At 35.4% G+C, this 27,172-nt stretch overlaps 2 protein-coding genes across 2 annotated transcripts in view; one reads left to right on the forward strand and one right to left on the reverse strand.

Annotated features, from left to right (window-relative positions):
- Positions 1–14,940, forward strand: part of LOC111052943 — a 62,404-nt gene extending 47,464 nt beyond the window's left edge. The window contains exons 18-23 of the mRNA XM_039436612.1: positions 193–328; positions 2,718–2,874; positions 7,183–7,382; positions 9,729–9,885; positions 11,504–11,771; positions 14,806–14,940. Coding sequence (XP_039292546.1) covers positions 193–328; positions 2,718–2,874; positions 7,183–7,382; positions 9,729–9,885; positions 11,504–11,771; positions 14,806–14,940 — 1,053 coding nt within the window. The remainder of the gene's footprint in view (positions 1–192; positions 329–2,717; positions 2,875–7,182; positions 7,383–9,728; positions 9,886–11,503; positions 11,772–14,805) is intronic.
- A 1,869-nt stretch (positions 14,941–16,809) lies between these two features.
- Positions 16,810–27,172, reverse strand: part of LOC111052944 (protein lin-37 homolog) — a 33,384-nt gene continuing 23,021 nt past the window's right edge. Inside the window, exons 6-7 of the mRNA XM_022339764.2 lie at positions 19,115–19,257; positions 16,810–17,135 (exon numbers count right to left, since the gene is read on the reverse strand). Coding sequence (XP_022195456.1) covers positions 17,111–17,135; positions 19,115–19,257 — 168 coding nt within the window. The 3' untranslated portion in view covers positions 16,810–17,110. The remainder of the gene's footprint in view (positions 17,136–19,114; positions 19,258–27,172) is intronic.

Here is a 27,172-nt window from a genome sequence, read left to right on the forward strand (position 1 = left end):
TAAGAGGACTCAGAATTGAGCCAAAGATACGCCCAAGATAGGCGGTTTTCCAGCGATTTTTAGAGGGTTTTTATTATTAAGTTTTTTATTGAGTTTTATATTTCCAAAATATAGTATTATTCATATTGATGGAATCGAATCCCGTATATAATACAAAACAACGTTGTTCACAAAGTAATGTTTGCTTTACAGGGAGATCCCGTACCTAAAGAAAGTATTTTCTTTGCAGTGAGGACATATGTCAAATTCCATCAAGACAGAGTTCCAGTTGTGAAAAGCACGTGGGCAAAGCAAACTGCGCTCATCGAGTTTTTTAGTAACGTGCAAGGTTGGAACTTGGAGTTTTCAGTATGCTCATTAATAATTTATTATTCAATTTCTTTTCAGAATAAAAATTTAAAGCAAATTATCTTCTAGCTATTTGAAGGACATCTATAGAAAATGTAGTAGAATATACATCTATATTCAATAATAACAGGAAAATAATTAAAAAAATATATATAGGAAAATAGAAATTTATTTATAATTATTATCAAACAAAAATCCAAATTATATGCTGTGAATCACCTCGAAGACTTCTGCTACTGCAAATATTGTCAACAGGGTAAACAGCTAGATGGATATTGGAGGAGCGCTACTATTCAAAAATTATTTGTCAGCCCGGAATCGAACCCGGTACTTCCTAATTGCCAATAAGGAATGCTTACCCTTGCACCAAACTGACAATCTCTGGATAGCAGCACTCATTTTATATAAAACCACCATAGCGGCCATAGCGGTTCATGTGGTTCCAACGAACACCTAGGGAAGTGGAGTCAACTCAGACAGAGCTCCGCATGTCCAGGCAAGGCTAAATGCTACAGGAGGGCGCCTGGTATCCTGCAGGCACCGTTAGAGAGTACCAGCCATCAGCACGGTCCACATAACACCTTGGGTTGGCCTAAGAAGAAGTAAGAATATGACCAAGGAAGGCCGACCGATACAAAAAGTGTCATTCTAGAAATGAAAAGTCTCAAAGCATATTAAGAAGGAGAAGAAGGGTTTTGGAAAGGGGGTCCCTTTTAGTCGCCTCCTACGACGAGCAGAGATACTGTGGGTGTATTCTGGGTTTCAACAAATTCTTGAGTACGATGTTCGACTCAAAGCTCCCCCAAGCCCAACAGGGTAAGCAGCTAGATGGAAATTCGATGAGCGCTACTATTAAAAAATTATTTGTCAACCCGGGAATCGAACCCGGTACCTCCTTATCACTATAGTGAGGTCCACGTTATAATGACAGTGTTTGATTAGCAATGGTATTGCTATCCTTCTCTATCATTCAACAAAGCGGATAGCGCTATCTCTTTCTCGCTTTGCTCTGTTGTCAGATCGTCTTTTAACAATGTAGAATTAATAATTAAATAAAATATTCCATCTTAATTATGAAATTATTAAAAAAATATTATTTATCATATTAATGCTTAATAAAATATAATTTATCATTTTAAACGCGAATGAACAGTTAATATTACATCAATAAACTGTCTGTATCAGCTACCGTCTATAGAAGGCATTGACAAGACAGAGGATCGGCAACGTTGTTCTATTTGGGATTCCATCTGCGCCATACCATTACTTTTTATTTTACTAATTGCAAGAAATACCTCTTGCTGAGAAACTGCAGAGAAGAGTGTCCACTGCCATTATAACGTGAACCTCACTGTAGTCAGGAATGCTTAGCATTAGCATTTGAATAAATGCAATATCTCAGTAATTTCCATTTGTAGACTGGTTGGCCGCTATCAACGTTAGTAGACGTCTACTAACTTTGGGCCGCTATGGCTTCGTATACAATGAGCGCTGCTACCCAGAGATTGTCAGTTTGGTGTAAGGGTAAGCATTTCTGACTAGAGGAGGTAACTTATCGGGTTCGATTTCCGGGCTCACAAATATTTTTTTAATTGTAGCGCTCATCGAGTTTCCATCTAGCTGTTTACCCTTTTGTAGCAGGAGGGGTAATTCGGGGTAATTTACAGCATTTAATTTGGATTTTTGTTTAATGATAATTATTAATTCATTAGCATTTGAATAAATGCAATCTCAGTAATTTTCATCTGAATTTTTTTTTATTTTCAATTACATCTAACTTTACGATGATGAGTAAATTCTTGGTGAAATTTATTGGAGCTTGAAAAGGATACCTAAATTTTTCTACAGACTCCAATATTAAAAAATTTCCACCTTGAAAATATCAAGATGGGATTAATTTATGTAAAAAACAGTGCATTATCGAACATAATTGCAATTTTCTTATACTAGAGCAAATTTTAATGTCAATTGGTAACTCATGCTTAGTAACTTTGATAATTTCGAGTAATGATAATGATGCGTTTATCAAATTGATCATACCTCAATCTAGAGGAATTACATGAAAATTCAGCAGTCCCCTAATTTGTTGCGCATCAATCTCTTTAGTCTTTATTGACTGGGCTTTTTAGCTAGAAATACAAACAAATGGAAGTAATCTGATATTCACTTACTGCTCACTCTGTCAAATTTGCCTGTCTAGCTTTGCATAATCAATTTCTATAAAAGTTCACTTATTTCACTCCTATTCATTGCAAGCTGTGGGCTGCTGAAGAATACCTGACTATTTTTGTCTTGAAGATTCATAGTAGTCTTCTATTTTTCTTGATTATCCTGGAAGAAGAATGCTCAATTGGATGTTTTTTCTACAGATTCAGAAATTCCAACAACTGCAGTCAGTGTGAAAAATACTGAAAAAGGACATTGCCGGAAAACTTTTGAAATTTTAGATTTGGTTAATGAGCGAATCAAAAAGGAATTGCCTTCAATAAAATGGGTGATGATGGCTGATGATGATACCTTGATCAGGTAAATATTGAAACCCCATCCCCCTCCTTCACCAAATGGTTTTCGCTAGTAAAAACACTTATCACAATAATTATTCGAGTACTTATGCCCGGTTTCACCAGGCTCGGGCATTTGAACAAGAGATCAATCCGGGCATGATTTACAAGTGTGTTCAGGTACTGGAATTATCGATGGTAACTACCGAGCTTGGTGACACCGGGCATTAATGATGATTTTGGAACACCATCAATCAATTATTAAATATCAAACTCAACAAATGGACTTGTGTATTTTCAAACTGTTGTGGAAACTCTTTATCAACTCTTGATAAGAAACTTGATTGGAAGCAAATCTGCATTTACGATTGAATATCTTTGTACCGTATTTGTCATTGCATGAACTTGAAAAGGATAAATTTCTCTATAGACTACAATATTAAAAAATTTCCACCTTGAAAATATCAAGATGGGATTAATTTATGTAAAACAGTGCATTATCAAACATAATTCTTATACTAAAGCAAATTTGAATGCAGATTGGTAACTAATGCTTAGTAAATTTGATAATTTCGAGTAATGATAGTGATGCGTTTATCAAATTGGTCATACCTCAATCTAGAGTAATTACATGAAAATTCAGCATTCCCCTAATTTGTTGCGCATCAATGTCTTCAGTCTTTATTGACTGGGCTTTAGCTAGAAATACAAACGAATGGAAGTAATATGATATTCACTTTCTGCTCACTCTGTCAAATTTGCCTGTCTAGTTTTGCATAGTCAATTTCTATGAAAGTTCACTTATTTCACTCCTATTCATTACAAGCTGTGGGCTGCTGAAGAATAGCCTACCTGACTTGAAGATTCATAGTAGTCTTCTATTTTTCTTTATTATCCTGGAAGAAGAATGCTCGGTTGGATGTTTTTTCTACAGATTCAGAAATTCCAACAACTGCAGTCCGTGTGAAAAATACTGTAAAAGGACATTGCCAGAAAACTTTTGAAATTTTAGATTTGGTTAATGAGCGAATCAAAAAGGAATTGCCTTCAATAAAATGGGTGATGATGGCTGATGATGATACCTTGATCAGGTAAATATTGAAACTCCATCCCCCTCCTTCACCAAATGGTTTTCGCTAGTAAAAACACTTATCACAATAATTATTCGAGTACTTATGCCCGGTTTCACCAGGCTCGGGCATTTGAACAAGAGATCAATCCGGGCATGATTTACAAGTGTGTACAGGTACTGGAATTATCGATAGTAACTACCGAGCTTGGTGACACCGGGCATTAATGATGATTTTGGAACACCATCAATCAATTATTAAATATCAAACTCAACAAATGGACTTGTGTATTTTCAAACTGTTGTGGAAACTCTTTATCAACTCTTGATAAGTAACTTGATTGGAAGCAAATCATCATTTACGATTGAATATCTTTGTACCGTATTTGTCATTTGCATGAACTTGAAAATTGGAACTTGGAAGTAGACTACTTAAACATGTGAGTTATCACAAGTTATGAAAACGTATTGGAGTAAAGATAGACACAAGACAGCAAAATCTTGTGAATATACCTAGTACGGTACTTGCGAATTAGATATTTAAGTACCGATATTTCATTATTACCGTATATGATTTTCATAGGATAATAATTATTGAAAGATTATTCTAATTCATCTAAAGCCTACTGACATGCATGTTTCAATATCATACCATACAGACCATTCTCTTTATTCCCTGATTATCTTTCAATTTATACGAATGTTTACATTGATTTGATTATTAGAGTTTTCGTAATTTTTGTAAACATACTTAACTACGTGTAATATGTTTCAACTTTTGAATAATTGATTAGCATGCTTTCTAGCTAATGCTTTGACTCAATGCAAGAAACTGACATACGTACTAAATAAATAAATAAATTCGTATGGCTTTTGTTGGTGGGGAGTTCCCTTTCGGGAATGTTCCACCGCCTGAATATATAATTTAAGCCGTCAATGGGCCTTACGACTGTCATACTTCAGCCGGGACCGACAGTTTAACGTGCCCATCCGATAACACGGGAGTGATCTGGTTAAAAAACTTTTGGTAATGAGAGGGGTTCGAACCCGGGATCTCTATGCTGCTACGCAAGCACTCTATCCACTAGACCACGGATCACTCCACATACGTACTGTTCGGACGTTATGTATGTTCCCCTTTATTGTCTGGCGTTGTGTGGTAAGTTTCATACTGGAATATTATAATGAAAAGTGTTTTTCTCATGATTGCGGAATGCAAAATCGCGCTTGTGTCATATAGCTCTCGCGTTGATCCAAGAATGCAGTTTCAACCATTATTATCTTTGAATCGTAGTCGAGGTAGAATAGTATTGCCTATTGAATTGCTTTATATTGTTAAAAATATATTGCACTCTCAACTCTATAGTAATGATAGTTAGATTTCAATACATTCAGCTGAGTGAAAAAGTTTCATCCTTTACTATTATGATCAAACGTACTTCATATTTTACAACAGCAGAGTAACATAGAACCAATTAAAACTATATGATGTCTTTTAAACGTTTTCCCTTGTTAGAGTTTGCCAAGAAAATAACCAGGGACTCAATAAAGTGATTGAAGTATTCAAGATTATTATACTCGGTCCGTCTTTAGTACCTACTTTAAAGGTGGACACGTCCATATTGTTTTGTCCTGACTCTTGCCACAGTTTTAAAGACTCTTGCCACAAATCTCAATTAGTTATACATTTTGCTGAATTTCGGAATGATTAAAGAGATTTCTTTTGAAGAGGGCCCGCTTCAAATTGGATCCTACTATCAATCCAGAAATTCGACTCATACAGAATGCCTCTATGGTAACATATCCTGATTAGATTTCTTTTTGCGTGTTTCACACCGGAAGGAAGGGGAGTGTGCCGGCACTGTCTTTAATTCAGGCCTTTTCCCAAGTTATAATAGTAAATTTGATACGCAATAGACTAGAGCCATTATTGTAAGTGAGTTAGCGAAATAAATTATTTTCTCTCTCTATTATGAACGGCCATGACTTCGAGTTTCCCATGATAGATATTTAAAAATTGTGGCTCCGAGTCGTCGAGGAATGTAGATTATGGAATTATCTCTAAAACTTAGCCTTCTTGTCGCGACATAAAATGCGATAAGTTGGAAAACAGCAAGCATTGAAATGATAACAAACTACCGATTTTGCAGTTACTATTTGGTCCAAAGGCTGTAGAAGCCACGCGACGATTGGTCAAATTGATTCCATTCGCCCAATAGGAGACCTGTTTCTAAATACAGTAGTGGGGATTCCCCAGCCGACAGACCAGATTACGTTTCGGAGGACACTTTGCTAGGAGCACTACGAGAGTAAAGATGTAGTCACTATGTTTCCCCCTTTTTGGGCAGGTTTATAAGTTTATTTCAGTAGTTAATGTAGGAGCTAGTTTATTTTTTATTAATGTTTAAATTTACTAGTAGTGCCATGTCCTGAAAGGTTTAATTGTGTTTCTTCATCATGTACGAATAATTGTTTCTTCAAATAACCGCTAAGCGGTTCATGTGTGTCCCCAAACCAACTTCTTGTACTACCACCCCTTTGGTTCCGCAACTTTATGTAAAACCGCTTCAAGACACCCGTTCAGACGACAGGTCTAGGGACGTAAGAGGACGTCGCCGTCAAGCCAAATTCAACCGGTAAAAGCTCACCGCCAAAAACAAGGTACTGTAACCCCGACGATAAAGCAACGTACAAACCAACGAAAGTCCTGCAAATCTTTATTAAAGCAAAATGACATTGATTCATTCACTCACTCATTAGTAATCAACAGAACTAAAAATCTACTGGACCAAATACGTTCAAATGTTGGCAGGTTTGTTCAGTGGGCCATCAAGAGGTGAACTATAAGAACGGATTTGAAAAAAAATCCATAGATACGTCCAAAATATGATGAGTTTTCTCAGCTTTTTCAAGAACTAATTGGAAAAAACTTTTCAAACTTGGTACACAGGCTCAGCTGCTGTATAATAATGTTGTATATTGAAAGTTAAGTTCCGCCAAAAGTTGAGACGCCCAAGTTCCACCCAAAATCAGCGGTTTTCAGCGTTTTATGCGTTTTCTAGGCCTTTTCAAGAACTAATAGACAGATCATGGTCAAATTTCGTACAGAAGTAGCAAGGGTCTAGAAATTCATTCTTAAGAGGACTCAGAATTGAGCCAAAGATACGCCCAAGATAGGCGGTTTTCCAGCGATTTTTAGAGGGTTTTTATTATTAAGTTTTTTATTGAGTTTTATATTTCCAAAATATAGTATTATTCATATTGATGGAATCGAATCCCGTATATAATACAAAACAACGTTGTTCACAAAGTAATGTTTGCTTTACAGGGAGATCCCGTACCTAAAGAAAGTATTTTCTTTGCAGTGAGGACATATGTCAAATTCCATCAAGACAGAGTTCCAGTTGTGAAAAGCACGTGGGCAAAGCAAACTGCGCTCATCGAGTTTTTTAGTAACGTGCAAGGTTGGAACTTGGAGTTTTCAGTATGCTCATTAATAATTTATTATTCAATTTCTTTTCAGAATAAAAATTTAAAGCAAATTATCTTCTAGCTATTTGAAGGACATCTATAGAAAATGTAGTAGAATATACATCTATATTCAATAATAACAGGAAAATAATTAAAAAAATATATATAGGAAAATAGAAATTTATTTATAATTATTATCAAACAAAAATCCAAATTATATGCTGTGAATCACCTCGAAGACTTCTGCTACTGCAATATTGTCAACAGGGTAAACAGCTAGATGGATATTGGAGGAGCGCTACTATTCAAAAATTATTTGTCAGCCCGAATCGAACCCGGTACTTCCTAATTGCCAATAAGGAATGCTTACCCTTGCACCAAACTGACAATCTCTGGATAGCAGCACTCATTTTATATAAACCACCATAGCGGCCATAGCGGTTCATGTGGTTCCAACGAACAGCTAGGGAAGTGGAGTCAACTCAGACAGAGCCCCGCATGTCCAGGCAAGGCTAAATGCTACAGGAGGGCGCCTGGTATCCTGCAGGCACCGTTAGAGAGTACCAGCCATCAGCACGGTCCACATAACACCTTGGGTTGGCCTAAGAACAAGTAAGAATATGACCAAGGAAGGCCGACCGATAGAAAAAGTGTCATTCTAGAAATGAAAAGTCTCAAAGCATATTAAGAAGGAGAAGAAGGGTTTTGGAAAGGGGGTCCCTTTTAGTCGCCTCCTACGACAAGCAGAGATACTGTGGGTGTATTCTGGTTTTCAACAAATTCTTGAGTACGATGTTCGACTCAAAGCTCCCCCAAGCCCAACAGGTTAAGCAGCTAGATGGAAATTCGATGAGCGCTACTATTAAAAAATTATTTGTCAGCCCGGGAATCGAACCCGGTACCTCCTTATCACTATTGTGAGGTCCACGTTATAATGACAGTGTTTGATTAGCAATGGTATTGCTATCCTTCTCTATCATTCAACAAAGCGGATAGCGCTATCTCTTTCTCGCTTTGCTCTGTTGTCAGATCGTCTTTTAACAATGTAGAATTAATAATTAAATAAAATATTCCATCTTAATTATGAAATTATTAAAAAATATTATTTATTATACTAATGCTTAATAAAATATAATTTATCATTTTAAACGCGAATGAACAGTTAATATTACATCAATAAACTGTCTGTATCAGCTACCGTCTATAGAAGGCTTGTTCTCCTATTTGGGATTCCATCTGCGCCAATAGCATTACTTTTTATTTTACTAATTGCAAGAAATACCTCTTGCTGAGAAACTGCAGAGAAGAGTGAGTATCCACTGCCATTATAACGTGAACCTCACTGTATAGTCAGGAATGCTTAACATTAGCATTTGAATAAATGCAATATCTCAGTAATTTCCATTTGTAGACTGGTTGGCCGCTATCAACGTTAGTAGACGTCTACTAACTTTGGGCCGCTATGGCTTCGTATACAATGAGCGCTGCTACCCAGAGATTGTCAGTTTGGTGTAAGGGTAAGCATTTCTGACTAGAGGAGGTAACTTATCGGGTTCGATTTCCGGGCTCACAAATATTTTTTTAATTGTAGCGCTCATCGAGTTTCCATCTAGCTGTTTACCCTTTTGTAGCAGGAGGGGTAATTCGGGGTAATTTACAGCATTTAATTTGGATTTTTGTTTAATGATAATTATTAATTCATTAGCATTTGAATAAATGCAATCTCAGTAATTTTCATCTGAAAAATTTATTTCAATTACGTCTAACTTTACGATGGTGAGTAAATTCTTGGAGAAATTTATTGGAGCTTGAAAAGGATAAATTTCTCTATAGACTACAATATTAAAAAATTTCCACCTTGAAAATATCAAGATGGGATTAATTTATGTAAAACAGTGCATTATCAAACATAATTCTTATACTAAAGCAAATTTGAATGCAGATTGGTAACTCATGCTTAGTAAATTTGATAATTTCGAGTAATGATAGTGATGCGTTTATCAAATTGGTCATACCTCAATCTAGAGTAATTACATGAAAATTCAGCATTCCCCTAATTTGTTGCGCATCAATGTCTTCAGTCTTTATTGACTGGGCTTTTTAGCTAGAAATACAAACGAATGGAAGTAATATGATATTCACTTTCTGCTCACTCTGTCAAATTTGCCTGTCTAGTTTTGCATAGTCAATTTCTATGAAAGTTCACTTATTTCACTCCTATTCATTACAAGCTGTGGGCTGCTGAAGAATAGCCTACCTGACTTGAAGATTCATAGTAGTCTTCTATTTTTCTTTATTATCCTGGAAGAAGAATGCTCGGTTGGATGTTTTTTCTACAGATTCAGAAATTCCAACAACTGCAGTCCGTGTGAAAAATACTGTAAAAGGACATTGCCAGAAAACTTTTGAAATTTTAGATTTGGTTAATGAGCGAATCAAAAAGGAATTGCCTTCAATAAAATGGGTGATGATGGCTGATGATGATACCTTGATCAGGTAAATATTAAAACTCCATCCCCCTCCTTCACCAAATGGTTTTAGCTAGTAAAAACACTTATCACAATGATAATTATTCGAGTACTTATGCCCGGTTTCACCAGGCTCGGGCATTTGAACAAGAGATCAATCTGGGCATGATTTACAAGTGTGTTCAGGTACTGGAATTATCGATAGTAACTACCGAGCTTGGTGACACCGGGCATTAATGATGATTTTGGAACACCATCAATCAATTATTAAATATCAAACTCAACAAATGGACTTGTGTATTTTCAAACTGTTGTGAAAACTCTTTATCAACTCTTGATAAGTAACTTGATTGGAAGCAAATCATCATTTACGATTGAATATCTTTGTACCATATTTGTCATTGCATGAACTTTAAAATTGGAACTTGGAAGTAGACTACTTAAACATGTGAGTTATCACAAGTTATGAAAACGTATTGGAGTAAAGATAGACACAAGACAGCAAAAATCTTGTGAATATACCTAGTACTTGCGAATTAGATATTTAAGTACCGATATTTCATTATTACCGTATATGATTTTCATAGGATAATAATTGAAAGATTATTCTATTCATCTAAAGCCTACTGACATGCATGTTTCAATATCATACAGATCATTCTCTTTATTCCCTGATTATCTTTCAATTTATACGAATGTTTACATTGATTTGATTATTAGAGTTTTCGTAATTTTTGTAAACATACTTAACTACGTGTAATATGTTTCAACTTTTGAATAATTGATTAGCATGCTTTCTAGCTAATGCTTTGACTCAATGCAAGAAACTGACATACGTACTAAATAAATAAATAAATTCGTATGGCTTTTGTTGGTGGGGAGTTCCCTTTCGGGAATGTTCCACCGCCTGAATATATAATTTAAGCCGTCAATGGGCCTTACGACTGTCATACTTCAGCCGGGACCGACAGTTTAACGTGCCCATCCGATAACACGGGAGTGATCTGGTTAAAAAACTTTTGGTAATGAGAGGGGTTCGAACCCGGGATCTCTATGCTGCTACGCAAGCACTCTATCCACTAGACCACGGATCACTCCACATACGTACTGTTCGGACGTTATGTATGTTCCCCTTTATTGTCTGGCGTTGTGTGGTGGAGGGGGCAATTAAGGGGTGATGCGTATAGCATAATCGCTGCCAGTTGCCGATTGACAGCCAATCGAACAGCTCACTTCTCGTAATGTCGATTTTTGCAAAGTGATCTATTGATTATTTATTGTGATTTATTACAAGTGTCGTCTCGTCTCGTATCGGGATATGGACCCGGGATCCTGGAAGCAAGGAGGATTTGGACATGAAGGTAGGCCTATGTTATTGTGCACTTAGCAATTTTAATTGTTCAACTTGCTACCCGACGCCAGACAACCCAAAGTTCTCGATGTAATTATTGATACAGTCCACAAACCAGAGTGCTGTTTGAGCCAGCCTCTGTCGAATTTAAACACGTACACTAGTTAATTGAAGTTTTCTTTGTGGCAAAATGAACTTCATGTGGTACACAACTTGTAGGCCTACCACATAAAGTTCATTACTTGAATTTCAATACTTTTTCGTACAAATGAAAGGTTTTTGTTGAATTATGCAGTGTCCCTAGACTGCAATCGTTGCTGAGCTGTTGGCCTGACAGTGGACCCATAGCTATCGGTGAAAGGTACGGCTTCAATGTGCAAGGCTCCAAACAAGGCTTCAACTATCTGACAGGAGGCGCAGGACTCGTAATAAGTCCTTCAGCTATTCCTCAAATGTTGGAAATGTGCGACTGTGAACATATTGATCAGGCTGAAGACATGACAGTGGGATATTGTCTGGCCAATCTCAGCATTCCTCTCGTGCATACTCCGACTTTCCACCAGGTAGGCCAATAATTCTCTTTTTTCTATATTCTACTAATACTTATCAGGGCCCAATTACACTTACATATCAAATGAATTATGTAGGAGAAATAAGCTCTTGATATCTCGAATATAAAGAGTGAGTCATATGTATTGGAACCCTTCAAAAAGGTGGAGTCTGCTGTAGATAAAATACTGTAACTTTCAGGATAATTTATAGGTCTAATACTCTACCTTTTGACGTACAAATGAATTTCAACCCCTCATTAGGGGTTCTAACTCAAATATTTTAAATGTAAACAGCCATTGTGTGGTACATCATTTTCATGGCCTTTTTAAAACAAGAAAGATGGCATCAATAAAAATGTTCTATGATACTTGTTTCCAAAATGGCGGCTGATTCAGTCAAGCCGCAAAACTTCAATCAGCCGCCATTTTGGATACAAGTATCATAGAACATGTTTATTGTTCATAAGGCGTTGCAATTCAGTTGTACGTCAAAAAATAAAGTATTCGGCCAATGACTTATCCTGGAAGTTACAGTATTATGTCTACAACAGACTCCAACTTATTGAAGGGTTCCCATATATACAGAGTGTTTCAGAAGTATTTTCGAGCATTTTAGTATATTGTTCCTGGATGATAGGATACTACAAATGACGTATTTGGAGTGTCCAAAACTCAGCGGTTATCCTTATAGCTGCAATCTTGTTTTTTTCACTTGGAAATTTTCATCTCAAGAACGAAATGTTATATTGATCTTAAATTTGGCATGAATATTTATATATGCTATAAATGCTTCTGTTATTCCATGACCAATCTTAAAAAATTAGGTATCCTTGAAATCTTGATAAAGTTTGCTAACTTTATTGTCTCTTGTTAATTTTCTGTAAAGTGAACGGTTTTTGTGAAATTTGCAATCAAAAATTTAAAATGGCCGACATTTTGAAAATTTACATCGAAAATTATTAATTTTATTTTTTATAGTTGAGTCTTTATATCATAAATATTCATGCCAAATTTCAGATGAATACATCATTTTGTTCTTGAGATAAAAAATCCTAAGTGAAAAAAACAAAATGGCAGCTATAAGGATAACCGCTGAGTTTTGGACACTTCAAATACGTCATTTGTAGTCTCCTATCATCCAGGAATAATATCCTAAAATGTTCGACACTACTTCTGAAACACTCTGTATATATGGGAACCCTTCAATAAGTTGGAGTCTGTTGTAGACATAATACTGTAACTTCCAGGATAAGTTATTGGCCGAACATTCTGTATAGTGAATATGTGGACTGATCTTGTAATTATTACATGAATACGTAGTCAAAGAAAGAATCTGATGCAGTCCAGGCAACAAATGCTCAAAAAAAAAAAAAAAAATGTATAGAAGGAAAAATTTGGAACACTGTTTTCGACCCCGCTTCTCTAAGGATATTTAGGGGGTATATATATCAAAAGTCCTCTTCCCTACACCTTGTACTTAAAGGGATGAGGCTGGTTTTAAAATTGCGTTTTTTCATTTCTGTTTTACACTGATGCATGGAAGCAATGCCTTTCACCGACATGACAACACCAAAATGAGACTGATTAAATTTCCTAAAAGTTTTGTGATACCTATCTTCAATAGTTTACGAGATATCCACTCTTGATAGTGTTAATTCTTTTAAAAACCAACTTTTTATCCAAATTCTTGCACATTCAAGGCTTAATACTCTCAAGCAATGCATCTAAAGTACTGAATGTAGGGTTGTGGAGTATTTAATTGTCTTCAATTGATGTATATTATTTCAGTCGTTTCAATATTAGATCAAATAACCTAAAGATTCAAATGGCGTTTCACCATTTTCACTAATCGTTATAGCAGCTTTAGAGTAGTACGTAAAATTTAGGGAGGTTGGGTTTTACCTTTTAAATGGCAATATTTTAAAATTATTTGAACCTGTTTTTATAATTTCAGATAAGAAACACAAATAAAAAAATTAAATACCGGTACTTGCACAAATACCAGACAATATGAATTGAACCCCGATACTGTCTGGAACAGTACTACTTCTAATCGAGTTAGATGGCCACTCTTATTACTAGCGACTAATGGATTAGGTATTTTCTAAGATAACATAGGTAGCACATGTATATCTATTAGCGTCTACTTCTGGCTTTGTGAATAAAAAGCCTCGTTTAGGAAGGTTATCCATGACGAGCCTTTCGTCATAGCGATGTAGGTGGCAATGTAAAATCGAAGATTTATAAATATGGTAGGTTGGAGCTAGTTTATTTCACAGAATACGATGAAGAGAAAGTTTAATGATATATGTTATAATCAATTATGGATGAGAAAAAATGTTGTCACGGGACTCCAAATAATTTCTCCCCTGAGAGAAAGTTTGCTCTCGGCGATAGCTGAGTTATCCCTCAAGGACACGTAGCACTCAAGTCCCTAAGTCATCTTCCACTGATTATAACTATTTATACGTCTATTATAATAAAAATATACATATTGAGAGCACTAGGAACTTAATCCCATTATTGCCCTTATAACGCACACTGGGCATTACAATTTAAAAAGCAATACATGAAAAAAGAACATAACTAAAACTATTGAGTTTTAAGGAAAAACTGAAAACAAAATACAGAATCATGCATTAAGTGTTAGAATATCCACTAATTTATTGTGTAACGATGATCAAAAGATTTTACTCCCTGGAGTAAAGCACTATATGCACACATAACTATTCCCAAATAATAATATCGAGTGACCTGGCTGGATCAGGTCTGTCTGGTATCAGAGTTTTCAGGTCGCACCTGCTCAATTTCAGGGCCTCTGACATGACCTAACGGCTGTTATTAGGCAGCCGGGACCGACGACTTAGCGTGTCCATCCGAGACACGGGAGTGACCCGAGTAAAATATCTTACTCGGGCCGGGTTTTGAACCCGGGTCTCTGAATTATAGAGCCAGCATCTAATCCACTCGACTACAGCCACTACTTCCAAATAATAATAATAATAATTATGTCTGTTATTATATTTTTCTACTATCTGTTTTCTAGGCCGCACCCATCGATTATGCATTTAATTATCTGGCCGTACATAAGCCTGTTACATTTCATAGGTTTTGGAACATCGACCCATTGGCTGTTTATAATGAGTGGTTTTCATCAAGTGATAATCATACACAGCTTTAAATAATCTTCTTTGTAAATTTTATGAATAAAATTATTGAGACCAAATATTGTATGAACAAATTTTCATGAAATAACAACCTTTACATGTATGAGTACTTTACATAGTTCCTGTTGAAATATAAATGTCGTCCTGGTTACTTGAAGCGGAGGAATTTTTGGAAAACGTAGAAACAGTCAAACCGCATCTCGCTTTTTTCATTTCTGTGCTTAATAACAAACTATTTTGAAAAGCAAGTAGCCTAATAATAACATTCAACATTGTACGAGGATCATTCCAGAATCAAGTTACACTATTTTTTATAACCGTGTACATGGCAGGAAAAGGCTGAAATGTATAGGGAACTTTTTCTCCCAGATTTAGTGGAAGTGCTGTAAATTTTCATGCAGCTGCCATGGAATTCGTTTTGTCATCCGTTTTTCAACGGGAACGTATAAAAGTGCCACTGAAATTCACCACGAATTGTGTAGTGTGTATCTATGGTGACGACGTTATTAAATTTCAAGGTCAATTGCTCCTCGTTTGTTCCAATCCTCTGTTGAAGGAAGAATAGCATTACACAACGAACAACGAAGTGGCCGTCCATTTACGTCACGTGCCCAAAGACACCGACCAGAGCCTAAAGCCCCGCACACACACACCCATCGATTTTTGTTTGTACGATATTTTGCCGTCCTTATGAATTCTATCACATTAAACGGAACTTGACAAACATCATCTGTTTAATCTAATACAATTTATAAGGACGGGAAAATATAGTACAAACAAAAATCTATGTGTGCATGCGGGGCGTTACGCTTGACAAATAATTTCATAAGCAACTCTCTCCAAATTTTGAAAATAGGCATTTTTATTCTTTCCCGTTGAAAAACTGATGAAACTACGAATTTTTCATTTGGCGGTAGAAGTGAGTGGTAGCTCCATATTCGATTGCTCGTAACTGACAAATGAATAATAGCAGCTGCATGAACATTTTACAGCACTGTCACTAAACTTGGAACAAAGTTCCCTCATAATTTCTGCCTTTTCCTGTCATGGGCAATAAGAAAATAGTGTAACTTGATTTTGGAACGATCATTGTAACAGTCAATTATTAAAGGTTCAGTAACGAGAACAAGGTCTATAAATACAGGTCATGACACTCGTGTTCCTTATGGAGCGGCCATTATGTGGGGTCTTTAAGGCGGTAAATTTGAAATATTCCAATCTGCTCATAACAAAATCATGCATTATGCTTTTTAAAAACAATATTCTGGTTCAGATAATATGTAAATTCAGGTTTTCGATTTTTTAATAATAAAATTTCAATAATAAATGGTTCAATAATTAATTTTTTCATTATTAAATAATAAATTATTTTTTATGATTCATAAGGCATTGGGCAATAGGCAAATCCCAAAAAGAGTTTGAAGTTCCCAATCTAAAAATCAACAATTCAGTTCCTAGTTGGAATCTAAATATTAGATTATTCTGTGGGAAGAATTTATTTTACAATTCAAAGCCAAGCAATAATCCTTGAACAATAACAAAATAACACATCATTTTGTTCAATCTATAATGAAAACAGCTGATAAATTTGAAAATTGAACCCCATAAAATGGCGATTTTGCAATGCATCACGGGATTGTGTCATGACCTGTATTTATAGACCTTGAACGAGAAAAAACTGAAAATGCAGCATCCTTATGGGGACCGAACTTATTCTCGTGACTGAACCATCTATGACTATAAAACTTCAATGTATTTGAGATTGGAATTCAGTGATGACTTCTGAAGTTTCTTGAGATGTCACGTATTGAATAACAAAATTATTCGCCCATAAATTAAGTAGATCATTTTTATAAACAAGGATCAATGCTAGAATAATACTATATCTACGGAGCAATTATTATTTAATACGTTTTAAAATTATACGTTTGATATTACTCTAGATACTTTTACAAACATTGCACAAATAAGTTTTACTATTAAAAAATGCACTGATTGTTCAGAATACTATCCTTTCATAGAAATGATCGTGGTCATTGTAATATAGAGATGAAGTAAGATAAATATATCGTACAGAAATAATATGTTCAAGTAGCTGGGTTTCCACCATTACATGGGCGAAAATGCAACACTCATTATTCAGTCATGCGCCATCAATATGATAATAATTGTCATGTTGATGATTCACTGTTGATAGGCTTTCAGAGCTCTGAAACAAATAAGAAAAATTATTTAATGAATTTTCACTTAGCACAGGAATTTTGTGGAATTTCTCCATATTAAGGTGAAGAACTGACTTGAATTTGAATCTTGTTCCTTCTTCAGCTTAATTTCAGGAATAGGTGGATGTAAACAATGATCAATAATTCTACTAAACTTGCATAATTACACATGAGAACATGTAACAAACAGAAATATTATGCAAACTGAGATATATGAAAACAATCTGTATTTTGCATTACAGTCCTGAATTATCATAATTTCATTAACTATATGAATATACTTGTGAAAGTAGTGTGAGTTTTATGCTATTTTGGTAAGGATTTGACTTTTCCTTTCTTATTTCCTTCTAATAGCTATTCAACATTACATCTAAAGCTCGGGATACATATAACCGCACCGAGCCCGTGCCGAAGTACGGCCGAGCTACGTCCGTGACACGGTGATGATGGTAGGAGAACACACATAATTATCCGTGCGACAGCCGAGCGGCAGCAGTGTTTCAGTTCTGTAGTGCTACTGTGGTCTGATTTCTGAATGTGTTAAACTATTGTTAATAATATAACACTATTAAAGCTTGTTACATCCGATTTAAATTTATATTTTTCAATTTTAAACTAATTACCTGTAGACACACAGAATCATAGTGCTGGTATATATTTCGGTGCATAACAATACCACAATCAAATCAGTCATGTATCGTAAATATAAATATCAGCAAAAAAAATGTTATCTTCTGCCTTATGTATATCTAAACGTAATTAGATTTAAATTTAAAATTTAAGACACAGTCATGGGTTCCTTCTTTAATACTTTTTCTTGTTTATTTTATTATTTATTATATTATGTCTATTATACCTTTGGCTTAAGTACCAAAACTTAAAGTTTTGTTTATTTACCTTTGGCTCTATTTTTACTTTTGGTTTAATTTATTTTTTCGTTCAACCATATTTCTCATCACTTTGATCTTACAAAACTGGAAAATTCCGTATCAGTTTTCCGTTCTCCATGTTAAATGAGGCCGCACCGTCTCCGTCAAAAAGTAAACTGAACTAGACGGTGACGGCGCGGGCATCAACCACGGTGACGGTGCTGACGCGGTGCGGTGGTATGTGTCCCTACACGTCTGAAAGCATTATTGTTTTCTCACTCGACGTAGTACGACCGTCACTCGGTCGTGCCGCGGCGCTGGCTCGGTGCGGATATGTGTGTCCCGACCATAATTATTGTTGACAACCAAACATAGAAGTAACTACCTAACGAAATTCCAAATCGAATGCTGTCAACCACCCCGAATACTATATTAATATTCATATTTATTAGCATTTCAACAAATGCAATTTATCATTTATTTTCAACATGAACGTTTTTATAATTTTTCTATGTGTGGATATAATAACAAATCATATAAATATGATCGGAAAAGAACAACAGGCATGGCCCAAAACTATTCTATTCCCAAATTTTGATATTGAATAACATGTCCGAAAAATAGGCTATGTTTCAACTATTGAAAGTTCAAGTTCAAATTATATGAATTTTATTAACACCAAATATATGAGTTTGAATGCAGCTTATCAACTCAAGTGTTTACAGCTATACTGTACAATTCAATGTAGTATCTCTAATTTTATGAAATTATGGACCAGGCCGGCCAGGTTGGTCTGTCTATTTGTCTGTCCAGACAACCTTCAGTCTGCTAGCACTGCCTGGTCGTGGGTTCGAACCCCACCGACCCACCGATAGGCATGGACGTTAGATCATCTCAAATCTACCACACACTGACTCCATTAATCACGCACGAGCGGAAAGCTTATGCGGGCGATATTATAATAATAATTTTAATAATATAAACGACAACATTGCAAGCAAGCCTGTCTATTCTAAAGTGAGGTTTGAAGAGTTTTAGACGAATGCCTGTTGTTTATACTCAACTTGTAAGTATTGTATATGAATAAAAATACATACTTTTTGTAAATGGCTGTTAGTATCTTTCCACTCTCAGCATAGCGAGCTTCGTTATCCTGTGCTGCCTTCTGCCATTTTCTCCTCACTCTCATCCATCGTTCCATGTGCTCATTCAGAAGAACGCCTTTATTGGTGTTCATTTGCTATAACAAACAACAATTCAGTTGGAAAGTAGCACTCAATCTATATCTATCTATTTATGAAATAACATCATGGTAACCTTTTTTAAAGTTTTTTTATAAAATAACTGATTAAAAACACAATTTAAAACAACTATAGTGAGGTTCACGTTATAATGGCAGTGTTTGATTGACAATGTTATTGCTATCCTTGTCTACCATTCAACAAAGCGGTTAGCGCTATCTCTTTCTCGCTTTGCTCTGTTGCCAGGTATTTCAACAATGTAGAATTAATAATTAGGTAATTAACAAAATATTTCATCTTAATATTGTAAAAATACATAATGCAATTATTGGAAAATATTATTTCTTGCTTGATAAAATATAATTGATTTTAAATTAGAATGAACAGTTAATATTGCATCAATAAACTAATTAATTAATGAATAATTAATATTGCATCAGCTAACGTCTATAGAAGGCATTGACAAGACGAGGATCGGCAACGTTGATCTCCTATCTTTCTCTACTGCCATTATAACGTGGACCTCACTACAGTTTCGATGTTTCACATAATCTTCAGGTTTTAAAAAATAATTAGCCCTGAATACATACATTTTAAGAAGCTATATCTAACTATATATATAAATAAATGCGAAATGGCACTGATTCATTCACTCATTCATTCACTCACTCACTCACTCATTCATTCATAATCAACATAACTAAAAATATACTGAACCAAATACGTTCAAATTTGGCATGTATATTCAGTTGGGCATCTAGAGGCGCATCGCGCCTGTTCAGATTTGGTACAGAAGTTCAGCAAGGGTCTAGAAATTTTGTCTTCAGAGAACTTCAGAATTTCGCCAAAGATACGCCCAATATGCAGGCGGTTTTACTGTGTTTTCCTTGCGTTACTAGCTTTTTTCTGCGTTTTCTCATATTTTATAATAATCAATTGAGAGAAAATTTTCAAACTTGGTACAGAAGTAGCTATATTAAGAAGCTATATTTAACTATATATTATAAATAAATACGAAATGTCACTGATTCATTCACTCACTCACTCACTCACTCATTCATTCATAAGAATATTTATTTGCCATTAAATACAACAGTGTACAATAGGCATCGTCATTTTGTTTGGAAAAGAACAAAATACAATATATACACATATATAATCAATCTATGCTGTCATTGAGTATCACTAGGCATGTCAGTGTAGTTCATATATTCATAATCAACAGAACTAAAAATATACTGAACCAAATACGTTCAAATTTGGCATGTATATTCAGTTGGGCATCTAGAAGCGCATCGCGCATGTTCAGATTTGGTACAGAAGTTCAGCAATGGTCTAAAAAGTTTGTATTCAGAGAATTTCAGAATTTCGCCAAAGATACGCCCAATATGCAGGCGGTTTTACTACGTTTTCCTTGCGTTACTAGCTTTTTTCTGCGTTTTCTCATATTTTATAATCAATTGAGAGAAAATTTTCAAACTTGGTACAAAAGTTCAGCTAGGGTCTAGAATTTGTCCTGAGAGAACAGAAAATTACACGAAAGATAGCGTTTTCCAAGTGTTCCCAGCGTTTATTTAGAGGGTTTCTTTTATCAAGTTTTTCACTGAGTTTTCAAAACACTTTCTACATTTCTCAAGAAAATTCATACTTGGCAGGGTTAGATATGGATGTTTGTTAAGTTCTATATATCATTAATGTTTAACATTTTAAATAACTATTGGACTGAAATACAATAATTCTCATAATATCCTAACCAAGTCTCTAATCGAGAAATAACGGAATATTCATTAATTCTGATAAAAATGAAGATTTTTGGAATCCTGCACTACATAATTGAAAGAGAACTGGTGATTGAATCAAGCCTGAAAGTCTCTTTTGACTTTTTGACGGAAGGAAGAAAGCCCAAATGAAAATGCAGGCGAGCGAAGCGAGCCTGTTTATTCTTTTTATGGATGATCCAGCCGGGGGTACAGGGGGCAGAGCCCCCTGGCTAGACGGATAAGGCAAGCGGAGCGAGCCTGCCGGCTAGTAATGACCAAGACCCCGAGCAAAGCACCGCTTGCTATGTACACCATTCTGCAATTGTCAACGATTTACAAATCGGCTACACCGTATAAACAAGCATTCCCTATATACTAGCTCTACTTCCACTGTAGTCGATATTAGCACCAGCGTAAAATCTTCAGAGGATTCAATGGTATTCACTTTAATGTTCTTTTAATCAATTATAGCCATTCAAACAAGTAGTTTAATGACAAAGAAACCATTCGACTGTTTGTTAGAATCATTGAAGTCGAAGACTTAATTATCATACAACGTATTGAAAGTAGAAATAAACAAAGGACTAGCTTGTTTTAAATAAATCTCGATTTACTTTGTCCAGTTTTACCCAACATAGTAAGCTTACTGGAAACATCGTTATATCGCGCCATCAGTATCTTTTTATTATTGACCAAATTGGAAAAGTGTTTCAGACTAATAAAAGCTGTACATACAGGAACGATAAGCTTTATTTGAGGAGTGTAGTTTCAAAACGTCCTATTTCCATTTTTTTTAGATTGGAGATTATTATCTTTGTAAGCTTTTGAATGGAATACATGTGTTTCCAAAGCAAAATGTCGTCTGAATAGTATAAAATCTCACATCAAAACGTAATATCGGGGCACCGAGCTCCGCTCTGGAGTACAAAGTATATAATATTTATTACGAAAGAAAAAATTATAATATATTTATAGTTCATACAGAAAGGTTCTATCTAATCACAGTAGATTGAGATCAATTCCCAGAGGAGTGCAAAAATTTCTCTCACAAAAGCATGTTAAATTTTAATCCTGATTAATTAATTTCACGTGAACCAAATCAGAGAAGACCATTTCAAAAAGATAGCTTATCTACTGGAATTAATCAGGATTGAAATTTAACCGGCTTTTGTACAACCGGCACTAAGTACCTGATTAAATGATTACAAAAGTTCAACAGCTGAGTCATTTTTTTGTCTCAGCCCCACACACATGCACTCGCTAACTCACTTCCATCATCAACAGACGACAAAAATTCCAGCTGTTTTTCCAAGGATGAATTATCCTTTTCATGTCCTTCAGCGAGTTATCCCAGGGATGAGACCTAGAGCAATCGAATTTTCATATAATAAACCTACTTTGTTCCAAATTTCGAGAGAATCGTTAGAGCCGTTTTCGAGATCCGGTTACTTACAGATATAGACATAATTATAAACATATAAACAGAAATTGCTCGTTTAATAGTATAGGATATCGGGGCATCGAGCTTCGCTCGTTATTTTTCTTTATTGATAAACAGAACACAATTCTCTAAAATGATCGTGTTTATATTTTACAGCTGGCTATACGTCAACTTATGAATTTCGGGGATGCGATATTTTGATTTTCCACAGAATCACTCGCTCACTTTTTACCATCCACAGACGACGGAAGTCTCAGCTGTTTCAGCCAAGGATGAATTATCCTTTTCATGTCGTTCAGCGAGTTTTCCCAAGGATGAGACCTAGTGCAATCGAATTTTTATATCATAAACCTACTATATTCCAAATTTCGAGAAAGTCGTTGGAGCCGTTTTCGTAATCCGTTGAACATAAATAACCAGATATAAAAATATAAAAATAACCAGATAAAAAATATATACAGAAATTGCTCGCTTAATGTAATAGGATTTACTGTACCTCATTTCCAGAACTATTGTTTTGTAAAAAACTCTACCCTTTCAAGTATCCCTAAATAAAAAATAAAGTGTATCCTTCTAACGTATATCTTGTGAAGTAAAGCCATACAAGAGAATCGTTCATAAGTTCAAAGTTGTTCCTTCCCCAATCATTCATAGTTGAGAATGATATTGTATCTATCAATGTATGAATGTATAAATAAAATAAAATAATAGAGGAACCCTGAATTACATAATGTACAAACTCCTTGGTATAAGTATGGATGCTTCCCATTCAGAAGAAATCTCCTCTGCCAATTCAGAACCGTTACGTAGTTCAATGGAGTTTTGCGAGAGTTAAATAATTTTAGAAAATAGTGAAATAAACAGAACAAATCAAGAGCCAATGTTTTGATAAAAATTGTTGACCGCGCGTAGTGAGGTGTAAGATTCAAGTCAACGGTTTTGCATCTCTATTATGTTAATAATTAATTATGTTCCGCATTTACAGCAAAACGCAGCAATAGATGCAATTCCATGAAATTTGACAGGTATGTTCCTTTTTGAATTTCGCGTCGACGTCGACGAAAAGGAAGAGGAGTCTCCTTTGAACGCCAATATTACCGTAAAAATCAAACTTTAGAATTATTCATTATAAATCAGCTGTCGAGTGAATTATTAATTGCATGCAATGACGCATGTAATTTATATCTCAATGTAACTTGGTAAAAAGTCAGCTGTCGTGTGGACTATTAATTGCAAGCGATGAGGCATGCAATTGATAACTCAAAGTAGCATTTTTACTAATTATTAATTTTCTCCCGACTTTTCTCTGCTTTCAACTCGGTAAGCTATTGACGATAGTAGCATAATTGTTTACAACAAATGATTGTCGATACACAACCCAAACAGCTATTAGATGTTCACACACTGATATCTCGCCGACACGTCAGGACAGGACATAATTCACTCTGATGGACAGTATTAGAGGAGGCTGTGGTTTTTGACTGCGCGAGGTCTACTGTTCACAGAACTACTAGTATTTTTTCCTTAGGGCTACTCTATTGAATGTAAATAGAAATATAAATCACTTTTAAAATTATTTCGTCACGACATGTTTCGGCTGCTAATTCCATTTTCAAGTGAATAATTGACTCAATTTTTACATTGAGTTTTATTTACATTGTGATATGAATCTTGTAAGTGTGATAGAAAGATTCAAAGTGTCAGCTCTCTACACGAATTCAGATAAGAGCTATAATGTAAGATGTGAAGGATATTTCAGTTATGTTGAATTTCTGAGTCATTCGTATCCTCCCACAATGTCAGCTGGCTCCTCCCATTCAGAGGGAAGTTGGAGTTGCTTCCACCAATCACAAATTTGATACACCGTATTTGTTACACTCTGTATCACCACTGCTATTTTTCCAGTAGAGAAAGTATGAATGGAGAATGAAGAAGAAGGAGAAGAGGAAAATTAGTGGAGGTGAGGTGATATGGAAGGTGAAAGTCCAGGTTGAATAAAGTAGAAACTGATAGTGAAACACAGTACACAGCAAGAATGAAGATGTAATAAGATGAGTGACAAGAGAAGGAGACAGTGGAGAGATGAAAACAGGAACAGAGAGAGACAGGATGAGTTTGAAGACGAGTAGTCCGCTGATGTTGGTATCAAGATCATTTTTTTAAGGCCAGTGTTAATTCGTAACAATAAAATTAGATACAACTAATTATTTATTTATTAGTAGATACATTTTGACAAATTTTCAAACAACTAACATCTGCATAATTGAGAAACCAAGGTCATTACTGACAGATCCTATTACTAAAAAACGATCAAACTCTTCTGTATGTGTCGATTCTTTGGTAGTTTTTCAATTACATTTCCCACTGTGAAACTTGTCTAGCAATGTCTCACACATTTTTGAGTAATACAGGGTTATAGTGCTTACTCCCTTATCTTCCTTTTCAAATAATCGATCAAATACATTATAATGTAGTAGAATATTTCGGTTACAGTCAATATACTCACACCTAGAAATACGTCCAAGTAGATAGCAGTGGAATCAATCATGTCATACTTGTTGTATGTCCTGGTTCGAACTTTTGCATGGAAATAATCGTCTCTGAACACAATTTCAACAGTGGATGGATTAATAGTAGGGTTGGTATGACTGATCCGTTCACTTGATATCACCTTGTATTCAGTTGAATTACAAGACGGTAAACAATCACAAGAGTTCGCAGAGTTTTCGTAATGAGTCTTTTTCGCGACCTCTACCGCACAGGAGCTGTTTTTATGGGAGCATATGTATGTTGATTCATTGTGCGGCATGTAAAACAAAACACAACCACACTCTTTCAATGCTTTTTTAGTTGAGCACTCTATCAAACAATTTTGACTCGTGTAATATTGAAAGAAGTCCAGTGTTCTTTCCGTTGTGTTGTAGCACTGACGAGCAGATTCAACTTTGTACAGGAAATCATTTTCATTCATAGGATACTCTACTATCACTTCAGGCTCGATGTTTATGAGGTAGGTTTTCAATGTATCTATACGATGCCATCTCATGAATGGACTTGGAAGATCCCAAGGACTGTGGATTGTAAAAATAGGCACACAATCCCTTCCAAGAATGTGTTTGCATTCTCCATACAAAGAGGATGCCACGAATGGTCCATGCAACAGTTGTGGATATGTTTCTGACCACACCTCAGAGTCGTTTGGATTGGTCAAATTCTCTATATTCACTTTAAACATAGGAAAACCGTGAATTTTTTCAGTGTTCAATGGATATTCTACCTTATATAATGTGGGTGATTCTCTTTCTTGATATAAATCTTCTTGAAAAAACTTTCTTACCGCATCAAATCTGTATATTTTTGAAGGTGGTACAATGTTGCAAGAGTAGCAGACGCCTCTGAAGGTGAACGTTTGAAAGCAGAGTTGATCATATGATGTATCCACTAGGTATAACAAGAAGATATTTAGTTTTTCAAGGTTTGAATCGGATATAATATATTTTTCTTCATCAATTATGAAATTACCAGATGAGTGGTCGATAGAGCGGTTCATAGATTTGAGTGGAAATTTATACACATGATTAAACGTTTCCCTAGGCATGCCTAAAATGTCAGCTATTTTGCATATAGAATCAAAATCTTCCTTGTTTTTCATTAGAGAAAAAGCTTTTTCTGCTGTCACAGCTGAAGGGCCACAAAATGTGATAGCGGGAATTGGAAGAGTAGATATTTTTTGGCTTGTGGGTGCCACTTCAATCGTAGTTGGAGTTTCTTTCCATTTACACATTTTTATTTTATAAATTGCATGCAACGAGATGATGAAGCTTATAAGAACCATACACCAAAAACAACGTTCTATCCAATGTTTGTTGGGGTCACCTATGTATTTGACGCCATGCAGTGAAGTGTTCACCAGAAATCCCTTGAAATGAGGGTTGACTCTCACCCTCCTTCGTCTTGGATGTGGAGTTGTGGGAGTGGATACGTTCATCACTGACTGAGCAGCACAACTACAGAAGAACCTCAATAATTCGGACCTCTATAATTCTTAGTAGAAGTTTGGTCTCTTGGAAAAATCTCTATAATTCTGGAACGTTCTACAAGAGCATTGACAATCCACTCTAATGTTGTAAGCCTTATTTGCTCGTCTACCAACAAACTCATAGAACAACGTCACTTACTCTGAATTTTATTCACCTAAAACCTCATTAAGATATAATCTCTATTAGTATAACATGTACGCCAGAGATAGTGCTCGATAATAAATTCAATATTCAAAACATGCACTCATTCCATGAGGAATTGCATGGAAGCTCTTGTCAATTAAGGTATATTATAATATATAGTATAAAAAAGTAAATTCGTATGGCTTTTGTTGGTGGGGAGTCCCTTGCGGGAAGGTCCCACCGCCACTACTAATATATAACTAGTATGATACTAATAGGTATAGTATAATACTCATTTCCAAATCCAGCTAATCAGTTAATCAATCTAAGTAATGTTCAATTGATAAGCAGTAACTTCAGTTATTAATTTTCCCATTCAAATTCCTTATATTTAGAGGGAATATTATCATGATCTCTTGAGACATGAACTAAATACATGTAGCATGACAATAATTAGTAAAATGTCAATGTTGGGCGAATGCGTGTCACATGAATAAAAGAAGATGGAGATGGAGGAGGATGATGATGATGATGAGGAGGAGGAGGAGGA

The sequence above is a fragment of the Nilaparvata lugens genome, chromosome 10 (genome assembly GCF_014356525.2).
Source record: "Nilaparvata lugens isolate BPH chromosome 10, ASM1435652v1, whole genome shotgun sequence".
Classification (NCBI taxonomy): domain Eukaryota; kingdom Metazoa; phylum Arthropoda; class Insecta; order Hemiptera; family Delphacidae; genus Nilaparvata; species Nilaparvata lugens.